At 45.0% G+C, this 17389-nt stretch overlaps 1 protein-coding gene across 3 annotated transcripts in view; it reads left to right on the top strand.

Moving 5' to 3' along the window:
- Window positions 1-17389, top strand: part of LOC306794148 (partitioning defective 3 homolog) — a gene marked incomplete at its 5' end in the record, with an annotated part of 334738 nt that overhangs the window by 240973 nt on the left and 76376 nt on the right. For all 3 annotated transcript variants that reach the window (XM_079292080.1, XM_079292081.1, XM_079292082.1), the window contains one exon: window positions 11050-11178. In XM_079292080.1, the coding sequence (XP_079148206.1) occupies window positions 11050-11178 (129 nt within the window). The remainder of the gene's footprint in view (window positions 1-11049; window positions 11179-17389) is intronic.

The raw sequence follows: 17389 nt of genomic DNA on the forward strand, positions 1-17389 counted from the left end.
TTGTTTATCAACTCATAATAGGCTTAATACAAATATACTAACCGTACCTTCGTCAGAGTTTATGTGCCATAACCATGACCTTTCCCTAACCTCAATCTTACATAGTTGTCATACATACATGCTTTTGAAACTGAGGATTAAAAAGGAAATCTTAGCATTGGACATTTTAAGACATTGAATGCTATCTGGAGTTTTGCTGAATTGGCAAATATTGCTGTCCTTGTCTGATATGAGTTGGTATATCAACCTCATGCTTTCACGGTTGCACGTTAGTCTCCGTCTCGTACCCCATTTCCCACAAACCCCTCTGCTCCTTGACACAAGGAGGCTTGTGCGAGTAAATCGCAGATGTAATACGGAGTTGGGTTGAGGCTGCAAATGACCTTATTGATCTCGCTGTCTCATTTGTTTACAGTAATTATGCTACTGAAAGAAGGCTAGTTTAGACTCCGCAACGATGAAAAATTACAGGCCAATATCAAACCTCCCATTTTTAAGTAAAATAATTGAAAAAGAGGTTTTCCAACAGCTGGCCAACTTCTCTTGGCCATACTCCTAGAAAGACTAAACATCTGGGTGGGACTCTCTGGCACAGCACTTAACTGGTTTGAATCCTACTTGAAGGACCGAGAATACTTTGTGTCTGTAGCTGATTACACATCAGAGCTGACTAAAATGACATGTGGTGTTCCCCAAGGTTCAATACTGGGGCCTCTTCTGTTCAACATCTACATGGTTCCACTAGCTCAAATTATGGAAAGCAACAAAGTGTGTTATCATAATTATGCAGACGACACACAAATCTACATAACTATGTCACCAGGGGACTATAATCCCATACAAGGGCTGGGTAACTGCATTGAACAAATCAACAACTGGATGTGCCAGAATTTTCTTCAATTAAACAAAGATAAAACAGAAGTAATTGTTTTTGGTACCAATGACGAACAATTGAAAATCACCGCTCGGCTTCAATCACTGATGTTAAAACCCACAAACCAAGCCAGAAATCTAGGTGTAGTTATGGATTCAGACCTCAACCTGAACAGCCATATCAAGACAATTACAAAATCAGCCTACTATCACCTGAAGAATATATTAAGGATTAGAGGACTTATGTCTCAACAGGATTTGGAAAAACTTGTCCACGCATTTATCTTCAGCAGACTGGACTACTGTAACGGTGTGTTTACAGGTCTCTGTAAAAAGTCCGTCAGAAAGCTGCAGCTGATTCAGAACGCTGCAGCTCGAGTCGTCACTAAGACCAGGAGGGTGGACCACATCACTCCAGTTCTGAGGTCTTTGCACTGGCTTCCTGTCCAACAAAGAATTTACTTTAAAATCCTGCTGTTGGTTTACAAAGCACTGAATGGTTTGGGACCAAAATACATCTCTGATCTGCTGCTACCTTATGAACCATCCCGACCCCTCAGGTCGTCTGGGACCGGTCTACTTTCTGTTCCCAGAGTCAGAACTAAACATGGAGAAGCAGCGTTCAGTTTTTCTGCTCCACATATCTGGAACAAAGTCCCAGAAAGCTGCAGGTCTGCTGAGACCCTCAGCTCATTTAAATCAAGATTGAAGACCTTTCTGTTTGCTGCTGCTTTTAATTTAACCACATTCAATTGATATATTAATCAATTTCCTGCATTTCTGCATTTTACTACTGTATTTTATTTCTTACACTGTTCTTAATTGCTGTTAAATCTCCTTTTCTTTTGCCTTATGTTTTGATGCTTTTAATGGTTTTAAAAGGACTGCACAATATATCGCCATTTCCTCCGGGACCGAGTTCGTGCAAGGCGTACACTATAAAACGCAGATCGGCAGAGATCTTTTCCAGACGTGGTTTGTGTGCGAGTAATTGCAGAATTGCGGCAGTGTATGGTTGATTGCGTGCAGCGCAATGTCTCAGGGAGACATCGATTATCGTTTCAATGTATGTTTTAAATCTCCTTTACTTTTGCCTTCATGCTTTTAATGGTTTCATGTGAAGCACTTTGAATTACCTTGTTGTTGAAATGTGCTATACAAATAAACTTGCCTTGCCTTGCCTTACGGTTTTAGAAATGGTTTCATGACTTGAAAAATGCTGCACGCAGCATGTTTAATTTGACACGCTGATGGTTCTGTTCTCGTTGGGGTTTTTTTTTTACTGTATTTTTTGCTTTGGAGAACCAGCAGTTTGATCCGACAGTAGACCAGAAGAGGTGTGTCCAGGGTTATCTGTTTAACCTGCTGGTGATGTATCACTATCCCCGAGAATCCATCGGGGTTCCTATTCTCTCTCATCCTCACTTTACTCACAATTACTGTCACTCCCTCCCTCTTTCTTTCCACATACCCGTATCCCTCTTCTTCCCTTCTCCTTCCCAGCTACCCTGGAGATTCATTGTAGCATTGACAGAAAGACCTCTCTCGTCTCCCTCTGAACGCTGGGAAGGATGTATATCACGGACCGGTGTGTGTCCACGCCTGTATTTCAAAGTCTGACGTTTACGAGACAGAGAAACCTGCCTCTCTTCTCCCCTCGCCCGTCCTTTAGCTGAGCGGCTTGGGAATCGGGACCCTCGAGCGTCACAAAAAACACATCCGTCTAAAGACTCATCAGCATGTAAATTAGTTTGTAAATGACTGCGAGAAGTCAAGGGTTATCAAAACTGAAGAGACAAATGACAAATTCATTTATGAGGTAACGATGCATCCTGATAATAAACATGAGATATTACCTCTCAGCTACAGCACACGTATACTGTGCACCACCTAACCAGATCAGTGACAGTCTCCGATCCCAGTGACTTTCTGCACATCAGTGGTATTTTGTTCCAAAATCCAGGCTGCCTTTTTTTTTTTTCTTCCCGGCTGTGGCACTTGCACATCCACTATTGTGGCTGCCATTATTAAAAGAGCTGAACAGACTTTTGATGCTGTGTTTACTGAATGCTGAGGTTTTTTTTGTGTGTGTGTGTGTTTGAGGCATGTGGCAGCAGCCTAGCTGAGGATACAGAGAGTGGCAGTGATCAAAAATGGCCCATTAGGAATGCAGTGTGCCACACTGTATCTAGGTCACAGCCTGAGCCACCTCTTCCACAGAGAAACCACAGCGCTGCCCCCCCCTCCCCCTCCCCTCATTCCCAGTCCTGCAGTGTGTGTGTGTGGGCTGGATTGGTTGAGCATTAGCCAACATGTTAATGTCTATATGAGCATGTGAGATCATGTGTGTGGGACTGCTCATGCATGGGTTGTGACTTGGATATGCCATTGGCAACTCACAATGGGTTTGTTTGTACATAAAGCGAGGAAAAAAGAAAGCGTGCGGAGTGATTGTGATTGTAAAAGTGTCAACAGTTCAAATAACACAGGATGACTTTGCCTGATCAGAATGCAAACACACACACACACACACACAGCTTACCCCAACACCTGAACTCTCCTCCGAGCTGCTCAAGTGTTTCTATGCAAATTGCCCTTCAGAAACTCCCTCTTCACTGCTCTCATACACTTTAACAAATGGAAGTATTAATGCGTTTGGACTGTTTATTTGTGTTGTAATGAGAGGCTTTCATCAGGGGTGTCAGGGATTTGAAACATTCCTCTGAGCGTGTGCAACAACACCCCTCCCATCACACACACACGCACAAACACACATAACTCAGTGATTTATGTGAAACATTAAAGGCAATCATGTTGGGCTGGGCCTCGTCCTTTGTATTGCAGGCTGTTTGAAATATGGAAAAGCCAAGCTGTCGCTTGATATGCAGGCACACGTAAATAGATCAACACACACACGCACACACACACATACACACACACACACACACACACACACACACACACACACACACACACACACACACACATAGATGCGTGTGTGTACCTGCTGTTGCTTAAATATGAATAATTGGCACACGGAGAAAATGGATGAATGCAGTTGTTTTCCTTTTTTCCATCTTGCAAACACACAAACCCACACACACGCCACAACTTTAAGTTGTAGACAGACATCCTCCTTCCCACACACACACATATGCACTTATTCAGTTCAACAGCCGCTTTGATGCCGATAGCTGTTGGTTTGAAAGCAGAGAACATCCTCCGCCGTTCACTGCGCTGCAGCTCTGTGTGTCTGTATTCCGTCTGGTCTCTGTGACTGGAGAGAACATTTCTTAATCAGAGCGGATTAACTCTGTCGCTGGAATTTTTGAAAAATCGACCATACCCTCCTATGCACACGCATTCACACATAATGGCTCAAGCAAACCCAGTGGGAGAACAATAGAATATACGTGGGATGGGATGCCACCCAGAAATAGCCCTGCAGCTTTCTGTGACTGACCATTCTTCACACATGGTGTATTTCTTTGAGTCTCAACCCTTCTGCTGGTCTTACTCCTCCTCACACCCCTTCAGGAGCGTCGCTGGTGAGGCTGTTAGTCTCCTAACAACTATACACCGGCGGTGGAATGTAGTTGTTGATCAGGCCATTGGACACATACAGACTTAATAAAAGGCATGAAAGAAAAACAGAGCAGACAAGGAAGACCGATTCCGAAAGAGGTGAATAAATAGAAGAGCTGACTGACGGAGAGTTTGCTGAAATAACAGGACTGACACGGCTATTCTCTGAAAGAGCGGAATAGCATGGATCTCCATGCATCTGTATCGCTGCCGGAAAATCTTCATTTCCATACAATAACCTCTTTATGGTAAACAGGTGGGGATGGGTTGAGCAATACAAGGATCTGGGATGGCATGCAATTCATATACCTGTACATGGTTTTTTTCTTTTTCATTATTTTCGGTATGACCGCGTGGAGCGTCACCGGAACGGAACATCCTTCGTCGTGACGCTGTCTTCTTCGCTCAGCTGGGAGCCCTAAGAGGCGGAGAGGGATCTGGTGAGAATCATTTTAACCTCCGTCTCGCCCGTGGCGCTGTCCCCCCCACTGGGGCCCGGCCTGATGTCATGAATAAATGCATGTCATGCCTCCATGGTGTGTGGGGGTGGGACACGCCGCTCTCCCTCGCCTGGCGCGAACCATTTCGACTCCCATCCTCTGTCCCTCCCTCCCGTACCCCCCCCCCCCCGACTGTTTTCACACCATTGCTGGAGGAATTAGGCACGGCTTCTCTCCAGAGCTGCAGCCAATCAGCAGCAGCCCCCACCTCCTCTCCTTCCCTCAGGAGGAAGACGATTGGTTCAGTGTGCGCCGGCCCTCGTCCAATGAGGTGAAAGCGCTGAGATGTTATATCTCACTGTGACCTGTATGAGGCAGTGGAATGTGCTGCTGCATTAAGGGTTGGTGTTATTTTGACAGCACATATCATGAACCCCAGGATGGTGTGCAGCCAATGGGGGAGCTACTTTATCTTACACATCCATTGACGAATCTCAGGGTTGCAGTCTTCCTTAAACTCTCAAGGAAAACGTTTTACCGAGGATGCATCAGATGGTAGAGTCTGGGTTTGAAAGAGGTCTGGCTGAGCAGGGAAAGCGCTGACTGACATTACAGGTTGCGGATAATGAGTTCCGCGGGGAGAGCGAGAGATAATCGGCCGGCGGTGGCTGGAGGCTGGATGAACGACAGAGGAACATCCTCCCATACCTCTCCGGGGTTGGTGTCCCTAGAAACCAGTGGCGGGGACATTACGCCGAGGCCACTCGACGATACCCAATGCCCCTTTAATGCCCGTTAACGATCGCTGGGTCACAGTGTGATTCCTTGGGAAGAAAAAAAAAACACCTATTTCCTTTCGCTGACTGTCTTATTGGATTTAAAAAAAATAATTTTTTACAAGGCATCTGTGTGTCTCACCCCAGGTAGAGAGTGTTTACTCGCCACAGCTTCACCAACACTTAGCGAGGGAGGAGGACAGACAAACCCGACAGCCTCGCCTCCCTAACAAGGCACTATTAAAATGACGTGCCACTGTGAGGCTTCTGCCCGAGGTGAGGCACTGCGTAGAAAGCATGCACTGCTCCATGTTGACATGCCCTTGCATTGGACAGGGATAGGACAAGACAGAAAGAGGTGTGTGAGTAGGTGTGCTAGACTCAACGTTCTGCTGTGTGCTTTCACTATCAATAAGAAAATAATGACATCTCTTGATTATTCTCTCTGAGGAAAATAAAATCCATATTTGTATGGTGCTTGATACATTTTTCGCCTGAACGCAGTTGGTGGAGGCATGGTTATTTATTTTCTTCCTGACTGCGACAAATACAGTTTTGGGGGGGGATGTGGGCTCAGATGTGGGGGGGGGGCCTCGCCCTGGGAGATTTGGATTAACTTTCAGGTTGGCCGAGCAGAAACCATAATGACTCTCTCTGTCTGCCCTTGAAATTATCTTCTCATCACTTACTCAAAGTGATAGATGCAGACACTCTTTCTCTTCGGCTCACCTGCTCCATTTGCAGATTTGACTCATTTAACACCCTCATATGTGAGGCTGAACCAGGCAGTGCGTCGCATCCCCGCATTCACTTTGAGCTTTTTAGTAGCTGGCCAGGCAGTGCTGTCACCCCCCCCCATGGAAAGTCAGCAACTTCCTGTGAGCAAACCACCAAATTCCCCACAGAAGATGTCAAAGCAGATTAGCGTCTCTCAAATCTACTCCCCAGATTAAATGATTGTAACAATCAAACTGGCTTTGAGGCTTTGCATAATTTACTTTTCCTCCCTCTTTGAAAAATTCTGTCTTTGACTTTTTTTTCCCCTCCCCTGTTGTGCTGCAGCCTTGAAGTATTATTACCCTGTAAATCGATAAAGATGATGTACGAGGCCTCAACTGCTCGCGGTATAAACCCTTCTGTATTCTGTGATATATGAGGATGTATCATATTGAATGGAGTACCTATTTACTGACTTATTTTATAGTAATAGCAGACACATACAACACAGCCAGCTCCTCAGGAATACGCCTAATGTGCGACTGTATTTGAGAACATTGGATTTTACGAGATGCAGTCGGCAGAAGTCGGGACACTTTGATTGAACACTTCAATTTGACTGTCAATGCTTCATCGCGTCAGTGGCAGTCAGAACATTAATAAAGCATATATTATGACTGACGCATGTTAGATTACACACCACCCAAATGGCGTTTGATGGCCAATCAGACGTTATCGGAGCCGAGCGATGATGAATGGCGCGGAGCAGCTCGAGCTCTGAACGCAGCCTAAAGGTCGTAAATATTCCCCCGCATCTCCCGATCAAATCGACATCTTACTCAGCTTGTTTGTGCTCGCGTTATATTGCCTTGAACGTCTATCTGCCGACGCCAGGTGGGTTAGGTCGATCCACATCTCTCCCCGCCATCGTTCTTAGTCTTTTGACGGGTCTTTGCATCATTTGTGTATTCATCACTCTTACCTGCTGTTCGCCACAGTGAGATAGATGCTTAGGGACGGATCATTAAACCCGAGCTTCGGTCTGGTGGAGAGAGGCAGGAACATAAGATCTGAGCTTTACGAGGATGTAAATGGCGTATCATTGTTCTCGTGGCTTTAACGGAGATGTGCGGTCCAGCTGTTGCACACATAGTGACCGTTGCAAGTCATTTTAAATCGCTTGGAATGGTCTGGATTGAAAGATCCACTGTCAATTTTGTGGGGCAGAAAAGCAAGCAAGTGGAGGCTTTGAGTATTCTGTTAATCGGCTGTTCCCCACTCAAGAACGAGAGTCCATTTCAAACGTTAAACAGTCTATAATAATAAAAAAATACCACAAAGGATCTCTGGTTGTAATTATACTGCAGTGGAAATAAAACTGGTCAGACTTTTGGGCCCAATGAAGTTCTCTTTCCCGGACTGCAAGGTACTGTAGTTACTCCATTGTCATTCTACCCATGAGGCTGCCAATCAATATCTTATTATCAAGCCTCATCAACCTCACTCTTAATACAGCTGTCGCGATGCCAGCCCTGATTAATTCCAAGGTGCCAATACTGGCTCAAGAGTTTTACAGAAACGGCCAAGTTTGCTCTCCCTCTCCCGACACTGATTAACTCCAAATCATTACTGTTTTTTTGATTGGATTTCCTTCGTTTCTCAAATGAGACACTTATCTTCCAGAGGCAGGTATGAAAGTCAATACAGTTTGCAGTTGTCATACACACTGGCACCAGAGATATTTTCCTGCTGAGTTTTGTGCGTCAGCGGAGCTTTTTCGGTGGCTAATCCCGTGTTCCACCGCGGTCCCCACTGGCAGGGCTCAAGCTGCTCAAGTGAAGGGCAGAGCCATGTTGTGAACCAGCAAGTGTCCCGACAGCCTTCTAATAGCTCTGGTCGTACCGCCCCTTCCCTCCGCCTCCGCTTTGCTGTGGGCCGCTCCTTCTCAGGCCACCGGCGATGAGGGAATAGCCTTTCATATGGGAGCTGCTGCACACCCACGGTCCCGCTCAGTCTAATCCGCCAATATGTTTCACTGTGACAAATCCCTAAATGTATTGACGTTGATCCGGAGGAAAAAGGGACCAAAAAAAAGTTGAGGGCAGAAGTTTGTCTCCCCTCGAGTTATTTCATGTTTTTTTCATGTTTTATTTTCAAGGAGGGTCGGAGCAAGAAAAGACTGAGAAAACAAATTGGAAGAGGAAAAGAGGAAGGTGAATTTTCCTCTGAAAGTCAATGAAAGTCCTTGAAGTGAGGCGAGGGAAGCTGTCACCTGCCCTGCTGATAGATAGCAGGCTCACTATTATTAGCATGCCCAGCCTCAGCTCAGAGTTTTATGCCTGACCAGAGCCATTTGTTGATTAATTAATCAGGTAATGTATGCTATCTGTGCTACAGAGGCACCCACATATGGCTCCCTTGGCTTCTCCTGGGCTCTCTGCAACCGCAGACCAGAATCTCCCACCGGGCCACGGCACATTTGAAAAATTACAAAATTCCAAAGCAGCCATTCCCAAAGAGAAACCATTTGCACAAAGGTCCTGGCTGCTTTTAATGTAAAGTAGAATAATAAACATCCGTGAGGGAAACAGTCTCCCATGCCATGAATATATTCACTTCCACTGGCCCAAAGTCAACCTTGTCTGATCTCATTTTTTTAGCTTCCGGAGAAAGTTTTTTTTTTTAAACTGTCAAATAAAGCTCAGCTATGAGGAAGGTAAACATAAACTGGGATTGAAGCACAGCGTAATGCTTTCTCCTGTTCCTCTGTCTGAAATTGAACAGGACAGCTCAAAAAAAAAGCCCATGCGGAACATCATAATCAATGTCTGCGTGCACAATGCTACAGCATCGAGTTACGCTGTGTACTCAATAAAAGCCCCGTCCTTTTCTGTGATTATATTTATTGAATTTCTTCTCACGTCTCCCATGCCCTCCTGCCTGTATACTTTTGATTATTGCCTTGTCTTTACAATCATCAGATGTGTTCATATAAGTGGCCTAGTTTCCACCAACCTGACAATCATAAGAAAGTACAAGATTTGCAACGCTTACATTTTTATTGAGTTTTCACATTTGAAACCAGCAACATGCAGTATGGCATCGGTACCAAAACCATATGGGACAGAAGACATAATGACTTATGGGTAGTAAAACATATGCAGTTCCAGTCATTCCGTGTTTAAACAGTGAGTTTAGTGGGGTTTTTTGTAATCTCTGTCATTTTCCAAGACACTTTACAGAGCAGTTGGACCGCTAGAACAAGGCATGCTTGAAGGCTGAGATGACCCAATGCAAACCCTGGTATTAAGCATCCACAATAACCTCAATTATACCATTCATGTCTATGCAGTGACCAATCGTCACCTCTTTCGTAACATCATCCCTCAACTGTAAACAGCTAAAGCAATCTGGTAGCCTATAAACATGATGCTCTAATGGTTGCATTCTCCATAGACATATTTAATGAGGCTTTGCATGCCCAAACATATTGAGAACCACACACTGTGGGTTAGCAGTGTGTCTGCTGCACATGGTGTACAGATGTGCTTCTATCATGTGTAAAGATGGCCATCATGTGCACTGCCTGTAATACTTCCTTTTTCTGTATCCTGCCGTTTAGTACTTCCGCCACAGATGGCACCATTGTTGAGCAGCAGGAAATGACATCATACTTTCACGATGTTGCCTTTCCTGTTTTGACTCATCAGAGCGTTTGTCCTTTAACTATAAATTCTCTGCACATGTATAAAGTTGACAGCTGTTCTTCCACCAGCACATTGTGAGTAATAAGGTCTCAGCCAGTGGAGTAAGTTAATAGTTGTCCATATATGTATAGTGTGTGTGTGTTTGTGCAGCCCTGTAAACGTACTGTACTCCCTGTCACAGCATGCCTCCTCTCTCTTTTTTGTTTTTTCTTCATTCCTCATCATTTTCTCACACCCCTCAGTCAGCCAGAGTCTCCAGTCATGTATTCGCCCGGCACCAAGCTCGGCCGACCTGAGGAATTTACGATCATTGGCTTGGCTTATTCTCACCTCGCTGTAAAGCTGCAACGGATTTACCGCCGCCGCCGCCGCCGTGTCACTCCCGTCATTAAAATGTAAAAGTTTGTTGCCCAGAAAGTTGCAAATAATACCGGCGAGCTCGGCCGTTCCTTCCACTTACATTTCGCCCGGCTGCAGGTAGTGAGCTGTCACTGCTCCCATCACTCTTGAGTGAACCCCACAGTTCAGGGAGGAGACTCATCTTCTCTTTTAGAAAGGGGGGGTTTTGCCATTTTCTACTTTTCAGAATCACTGAATCCTCTTTGCTGTCCTGGATGCAGACTTGGCAGAGAGGGAATTCACTACGTTATGAGTTATCTTTTGATATGGCTTGATGGATTTTGATTGCATTCATATGAAAAAGGACAAGTTATTCTTTCAATAACGAATGGGTGGCCGGGGAGACTCCTCCTGAGCTGTCTTTCCAGTAAAAACCCGACCTGAAGATTTTGACAGTTTGACACTTTAATTTCCTACGGAGCAATTTACCTGAATTTCCCGGACAAAGAAGAGACGTGCTGCTGTAAAAAAAAATAATAACTCCATATTGGGTTGGGAATTGTGAAAGTTTGGGCCTCAATTAAATCCTCCCTGCTCTTCTCTTTTACTCAGGTTCGGAAAGCACCGGAAGGATGAGGTGCCAGGAGACGGGATGGAGAGGAAGGGCTCCACTAAATCTAAAGCTGAGGACATGCAGGCGTCAGAGGAGGAGACCATGCGGATGAGGCGGGAACAAGAGAGGTGAGTGCTCAGACAGAGCCCGAGCTCGCTAAAAGCCTAAACAATTAAATCCCGGCTGAACAACGAAACGAGGGGGGAAAAAACACTGCTGACCGGAAGATTAGCAAACTACCTAATTAGCAAAAGGTTTGGAAAGTACTCCGATGTCAATTTGTGAAATGTCCCTTTCTTTTGTATCAGTACATTAAATAGATCATTTATGGATTGTTGTTGCCTGTGCCATTCGGAGGCGCTGACCTCTTAATGGTGCTCGTAGGCCCCCGTGGATTTGGCATGATTGAATGGTGCTCATTATAACAGTGAAATCAATGTCGCCCCTCATTTGTCTTCTCCTGCAGCTCGCTCAGGTTGTTAATCGCTCAAGAATACGCCGTTCCTTTTAATCCGCCCCTCTTGGCTCGGCGTGCTCCGGTGCTTGCGGACATCGGGACGTCCAGAAGAGTAAGGCGAGGCACGGGCTTTGCCGCGTGCGCCTCATCCCTCAAAGACGAGCCCTATTTAATTCTCTCCAGCGGGGGAGAGACAATGCCGGTGGCAGGCCGAATGAAAAGACAGCTTGCTGCCTCCATTGTTCTCCAGCAGCCAAATGAACTCAGTTATCAAACTGCCGTCGGTAATGACAGTTAATTGAATAGAAACAATGGGGCTTGATACCGCTCCCTCTCACGGCGAAGGGAGAAAAGGACGGATGGCATGTCGAAAATGCATGGCAACACAAACACACACCAGTGTGAGCACAGAAAAAAGGAAGCTCACAAAGGCCCTCTTTCTTGCTGAATGGAACATCTGGAGGCCTCGCTCAAAAAAAAGCTGTAGCGCATTTCTTTTTGGGATTCAACTACGACTTACAGCGATGGTCCTCTCCATTGAGGGGAGCGAAACCCCTCTGGCTGAGGGCCCAACACATTTCACTCAGTGCACCCTGGAGACCGGCGGGCCTGGATCTCCATCCAGATCCGTCCCCTTTGAGAGGCTCCCAACGGACTGCCATGCTAAGCAGCAGAACCAACCCAGACGCACAGTGGGCACGAGATATGTAGAGGACATGCCCTCACAACCCCCCCCCCCCCCCCACAAACACATACACACTCTTAAAATCCTGCTTCTTCTGTCTCACCGCCGTCACCCAAGTTCTTTGTCTGCTACTTGGTCTTGCGGCGCGCTCTCATTCCCTGTCTTGTTTGTGTCCGTTCTGCATGTGTGAGCGCCGGCTCCAGCCGCCTGCGCACAAAGGGCAACCTAATTCTTTCCTTTTGTACCTGTTCCCAAATACCATCACTCAGCCAGGCCAGGATTGTCCCTTGGTTAATGGAAAGGGAATCCTGAGGGAAATCGTGGTAGGTAACAATAAACCAACCTGCCACGAGGACAAGTCGATATTCAAAGCATTAGGGTTCAGCAGGACAGTTTAGAAATCCATTACTTCTTGTATTTTTTGATACCGCTACTGTGTCGCACTCCCAAAGCGCTACATTTGATTGTCTTAGTTGTGTGATTTACGTGCTCTGATTGATTACAATACCGCCACGGAGGCAGGACCATTTCAAAGTGCGCTTCTGAAACTATGGATCGGACCGCAGTGGGTTTTCCGGCGCTGGCAATCGTCAGCCGGCCCTGCGTGTCAGCGCGACCCGGGATGGCCCGCAGCCAAAACCCCCGGCTCGGCTGACATTAGCGATCGTTAATTCAAGCAGACGGTTTTGACAGGGGCTTTTAGTGATTCAGAATAGGAGTCAGTGAAGAGGTGAGACAGATTCATTCGTAAAACTTGCCCTTTCTTACCCTGCAATAAGGCAGCTTCGGTCATATATTTAAAACTCTGACCTTGATATGATTCGTGCAATTTATGGTTTGGCCTGCGGCCCTTGCAGATGGAACTCGTTTATGTTTCAGTGAAAACGTTCTCCTCCATTGATATCGTGTTAGCCTCTTATAGATGGAGGACGATGGAGAAGAGAGTACATCAAACTTTTGACTTCATCGCTAGAGCACAGTGCAGTGCATCCCACTTGAGGAAGAGTGCTTATCAGCAGCATTTGTTTTGCTAGAATCATGGAGATTTCACACTGCTCCTGTGATTGACTGTTTCATGTCTCATCGAGGCGACATTAGAACCTGTGGTTAGGCTGATCCAAGTCTTTGTGCGGGGGCCAGCGGCGGCAGCAGCCATTATTCCGCTCTCTTTATGCCTGTGGACAGCACCCAAGACAAGCCTATCTGATTGGCTCATGCTGAGAGGACTGTGGACAAAACAAGCCCTCTGATTGGACCTTAGGTGGGCTGGAGAGCAGCGGTTTGTGTGGCCACGGCCCTCATTCATGCAGGGCCAGGGGGGAGAAGAGCGAGAGAAAGAACACTGGGCAGATGGTGTTGGTGGAGCGTCTATCAGTCTCTGACTTATCTCTGCGCATGTTAGGCCCGAAACCATATTTTCCCGGCCAAAGAGGGGAGCACACAAAGACAACCTGACAATGTTCCTTCTTCATTTTCCACCTGAACTGAACTCCATTCTCGCTCGCTGGCAGCTGATTATGATGTCCATTCTCTCTTATCTGCTTGGCTCCGGTTGGCTTCTAATCAGCGGCCAGCACTCCACTGCCACTCTCCCAGACCACTGCAGAGCCCCATCACTGCTTTTTTTCCTTTGTATATACTCGACAGTGGCCTGCTTCCCCCTGTTTGTTGTTTAACGACCCGCTGACTCTGGACAAACAATTCATATAGACAGAGAGCAAACCTGGATTAGCCGTGACAATTTAATCTTTTATTTAACAAAAGAGAAGTTATTTTCTTAGACCTTGTTCAGGGTACATTGAGCTTAGTGCCGCCGGAAAAAAAAGAAGAAAAAAAAGTAAAGCAATTTGCTATAAGGCACATCCCTCGTATTATAGTGATTGTGGTACCAACGTTATCATTCCACTTTATCAAACCGTCTCATTATTTCAGTATCCTATTTGCGTCTCATTTGCATAGCGAGTTCAAAGGAAGCTCCGACTGGCTGATTGGGAAGTGTGATTACATTTGTAATTATATTGATACCTACAGCAAGTTAATGCGATTGTTAACACTGTGAATTAACACCACGGAAACTCGGACAATTATCTCTGCGGTTGCATTATGCGGTTGTGGGCCAAGTGTCAACACAAAAGATGGGATATGAGTTGGTTTTTTTTGCAATTCAGCACAGACAGCTGCACGCAGAGTCATTTACTGCACTTTGATTCGATCCAGATACATTCTGCCCTTCAGAACAATAGAACATGTGAGGAGGTATTGAAATGAAGAAAAAAGAAAAAAATCTGTTGAAGTTGGCTGGAAAGTAAGAGAGCAAAGACATTCCGTTTCATCCAACGCGCTAACAATGCATATTGAGGAGGCAGGCTAAGTGTGTTGACTTCAAAATGAGTGTCTGAAAGTACAGACAGCTCACCTCCCCTGGGTAGATCACACATTGACAAACATATGGAGAAGGAGTCTGCTGGCTTTGTTGGTCCAAAAAAAAAAAGCAGCCCTGTTGGATAAACAGAGAGATTTATTCAGTGTAGTGAGGAAAGACTTGAGGTGAGCTGACACACCAGTTCACACCAAGCTTCTCGTTCCACCAATATAATGTGTTACAGTATTTACTCGATGTGGCAGTCTTCGGCTTTCACACTCATGTGACGATGTGAAGCTCTGGCGACAATATTATTACAAATTTCGGTTTTAGTCGATGTGAAGGTATTCACACATCAACTTAGCAAGAATGAATAACAAGATGATATTCATCTTGAAGACGTGGTCAGTCAGTGTCGTTGGGGATGAACTTTAACTGCCCTGAAAACCTCAGCATTAGACTGTCTAGACCGCTTGTGTCGCCAGGAGGAAATGCCTTTCCACTGCACTGTTATGAAGAATAAACAAGGAGACGTTGCTTTGTATTTAAAGGTACATGTGAGGTCAGTTTTACTTCCTAGAATATAAAGTAAATCACAGACAGCACAGAGAAACACAACAAACTGATTAATAGTGGAATTATGTACTTTTCTCATCAGTCTAATTCAAATGAAAATGAAAATCCTCAGCTCGACCGTCCTCTTTTTTTAAATGAAATATCTCCGGGCTGGTTGCATTAAAAGCTCCAGTGTCCTCTCCTCTTGAACGTAGTTTCTGGTAAGAGGAGAAGAGAGGAGAGGGGCTGGTAATTGGGGCTGTACAGTAATAACGTGTTTAGTGTGGGCAGCACTTTCCTCAATGTTAACATGCTGGGCCATTAAATGGCTAATGGAGTATATATGGTACAGCGCGGGGGTGGCCTCTCAGGAGAAAGTGGGGGAAGGAGGGGAGTTGGAAGTGGAGCAGCAGTTGCAGGTTGCCCAAGAAGGAACTCAGTGAGCAGGTGTGGATGTATGGTTTGGAGCTAATGAGCATATTACACTGCAGAAAAAGGGCTTCCAAAGTCCAGCCCGGCTTCCGACAAAATACATGAATACACGACTAATTTTCTTAACATTTTTTCTGAACCTCTGCATAAAAGTCACTGGGAGGAGGTTGGGTTGAATGATGTAGATAAAACAAGTGGAATACACAGAAAGCCAACTTGGCTTATTTGAAGCCTCCACCTGTATAATATTAAAATTTTACAAAATTACAAAGAAAAAATGAAATATGCATAAGACATTACATTACAACAAAACAAAGAAAGAAAGAAAAGAAAAAAAATAATAATGTAATTGTGTCGAGTGAGCGTGTGCATGTGTAATATAACAGCTAAAACAAGAAAGACATGAAAACTAATACATAAACAAACCGTTACAAAACAGCAATGAGATGTTCTTTTAGGCATCTTTTTAAACATTTTACAGAGGGACATTCTTTTGTTAGGTGGGAAAATAATTTATTACTTTGTTAAGTTGACAAGACTGAGATTGTACAGCCACACTAGCAACTCTGTCAGTCTGCATTTAGACTTCACATTGCTTTGAGCTGAATGTAAAATGTCACGCTGCTAACATGTTTACATTTAGTGGATACAATGTTTACCTTGGTCAACGTCTTAGTTTAGCATGCTAGCATGCTTACATTTGCTAATTGGCACTAGTAGAAGTACAGCTCAGGCAGATGGGAGTGTCAGTAGTTTTGAAAGTATTTGGTCATGAACAAAGAACAAATTTGATGATGGCGTTTGATGAAAAGGAAGTTCAGTGTTCATTCTGAGGGGGACATAAACATGACAAAAATGTAACCGCAATCCACCCAAAAGTTGCCAACCTCATGGTGGCAGTAGATGAAAAGTTAATACACCACCAAAGGTATTTGGATTTCTCCTCCGCAAACCATGATTTGAGCAAAAATGTCGTTGCAATCCGTCCTGTAGTTGTTCATATGTTTCACAGGATAGGCGAAACCTTTTTTTGAAAAATGAACGAACACACACCTGGAGATGGCGCTCGATGAAAAGTCATAGGATCACCAGAATCAGTAGGCTTCATCCTCTAGGGACCATGAATGTGGGTACCAATTTTCATGGACATCCATCCAAGAGTTGGACCAAAAATGGTGCCCAAAAATGTCATCCTGGTTGGCATTCCCAACCAAACAAATTGTATAATTGCACATTGAGTTTTAGATGACTAAATCCCTGGTAGTTTCATTCTTGACTCGTCAATAGGAGACACCGAGCAGAGAATATGCACTTGGAAATGTAACACTCAAATGTCAGCTTGCCATAATGAGACCCACTGCCGACAGGCCAAGGGAAGCAACGTAACGCTGTATGATAGTCCTGCTATTTCCATGTGACAGCCAGAACAAGTTGGAATAGGCCTCTCGCTGCAGACTGACAGGTTTGGATTGTGGATATTTTTCCCCAAACACAAGAACGTATTGGTCTTTTGTACCAACAAAAGAGCCATGACTTCGCCAAAGAAAAATGTGACGAATGTGATGCATTGAAAGAAAAGCTTTGGTTCGAAAGTTGATGAGTGCATAAAAGCAACAAAGTTACGACGCAAGATGGACCAGATGGTAGAGACGCTAATGGCAACAGCATTATGTGATCTCATTTCGAATGTTTGCCTGTTAATAACCTTTTATTGAAATGCCCCAATTAGCTTTATCCATGTCAGACTCCCGAGGCCTGGAAGAGAAGTCTCTCTCTTTTAGCTTCGTGTCGTCAGTCTAGCCAAGGCCATTATCTCATCCCAAATGTCAATATTGTCGTTTTTATGAA

Source organism: Melanostigma gelatinosum, assembly GCF_949748355.1.
Source record: "Melanostigma gelatinosum genome assembly, chromosome: 20".
Taxonomy (NCBI): domain Eukaryota; kingdom Metazoa; phylum Chordata; class Actinopteri; order Perciformes; family Zoarcidae; genus Melanostigma; species Melanostigma gelatinosum.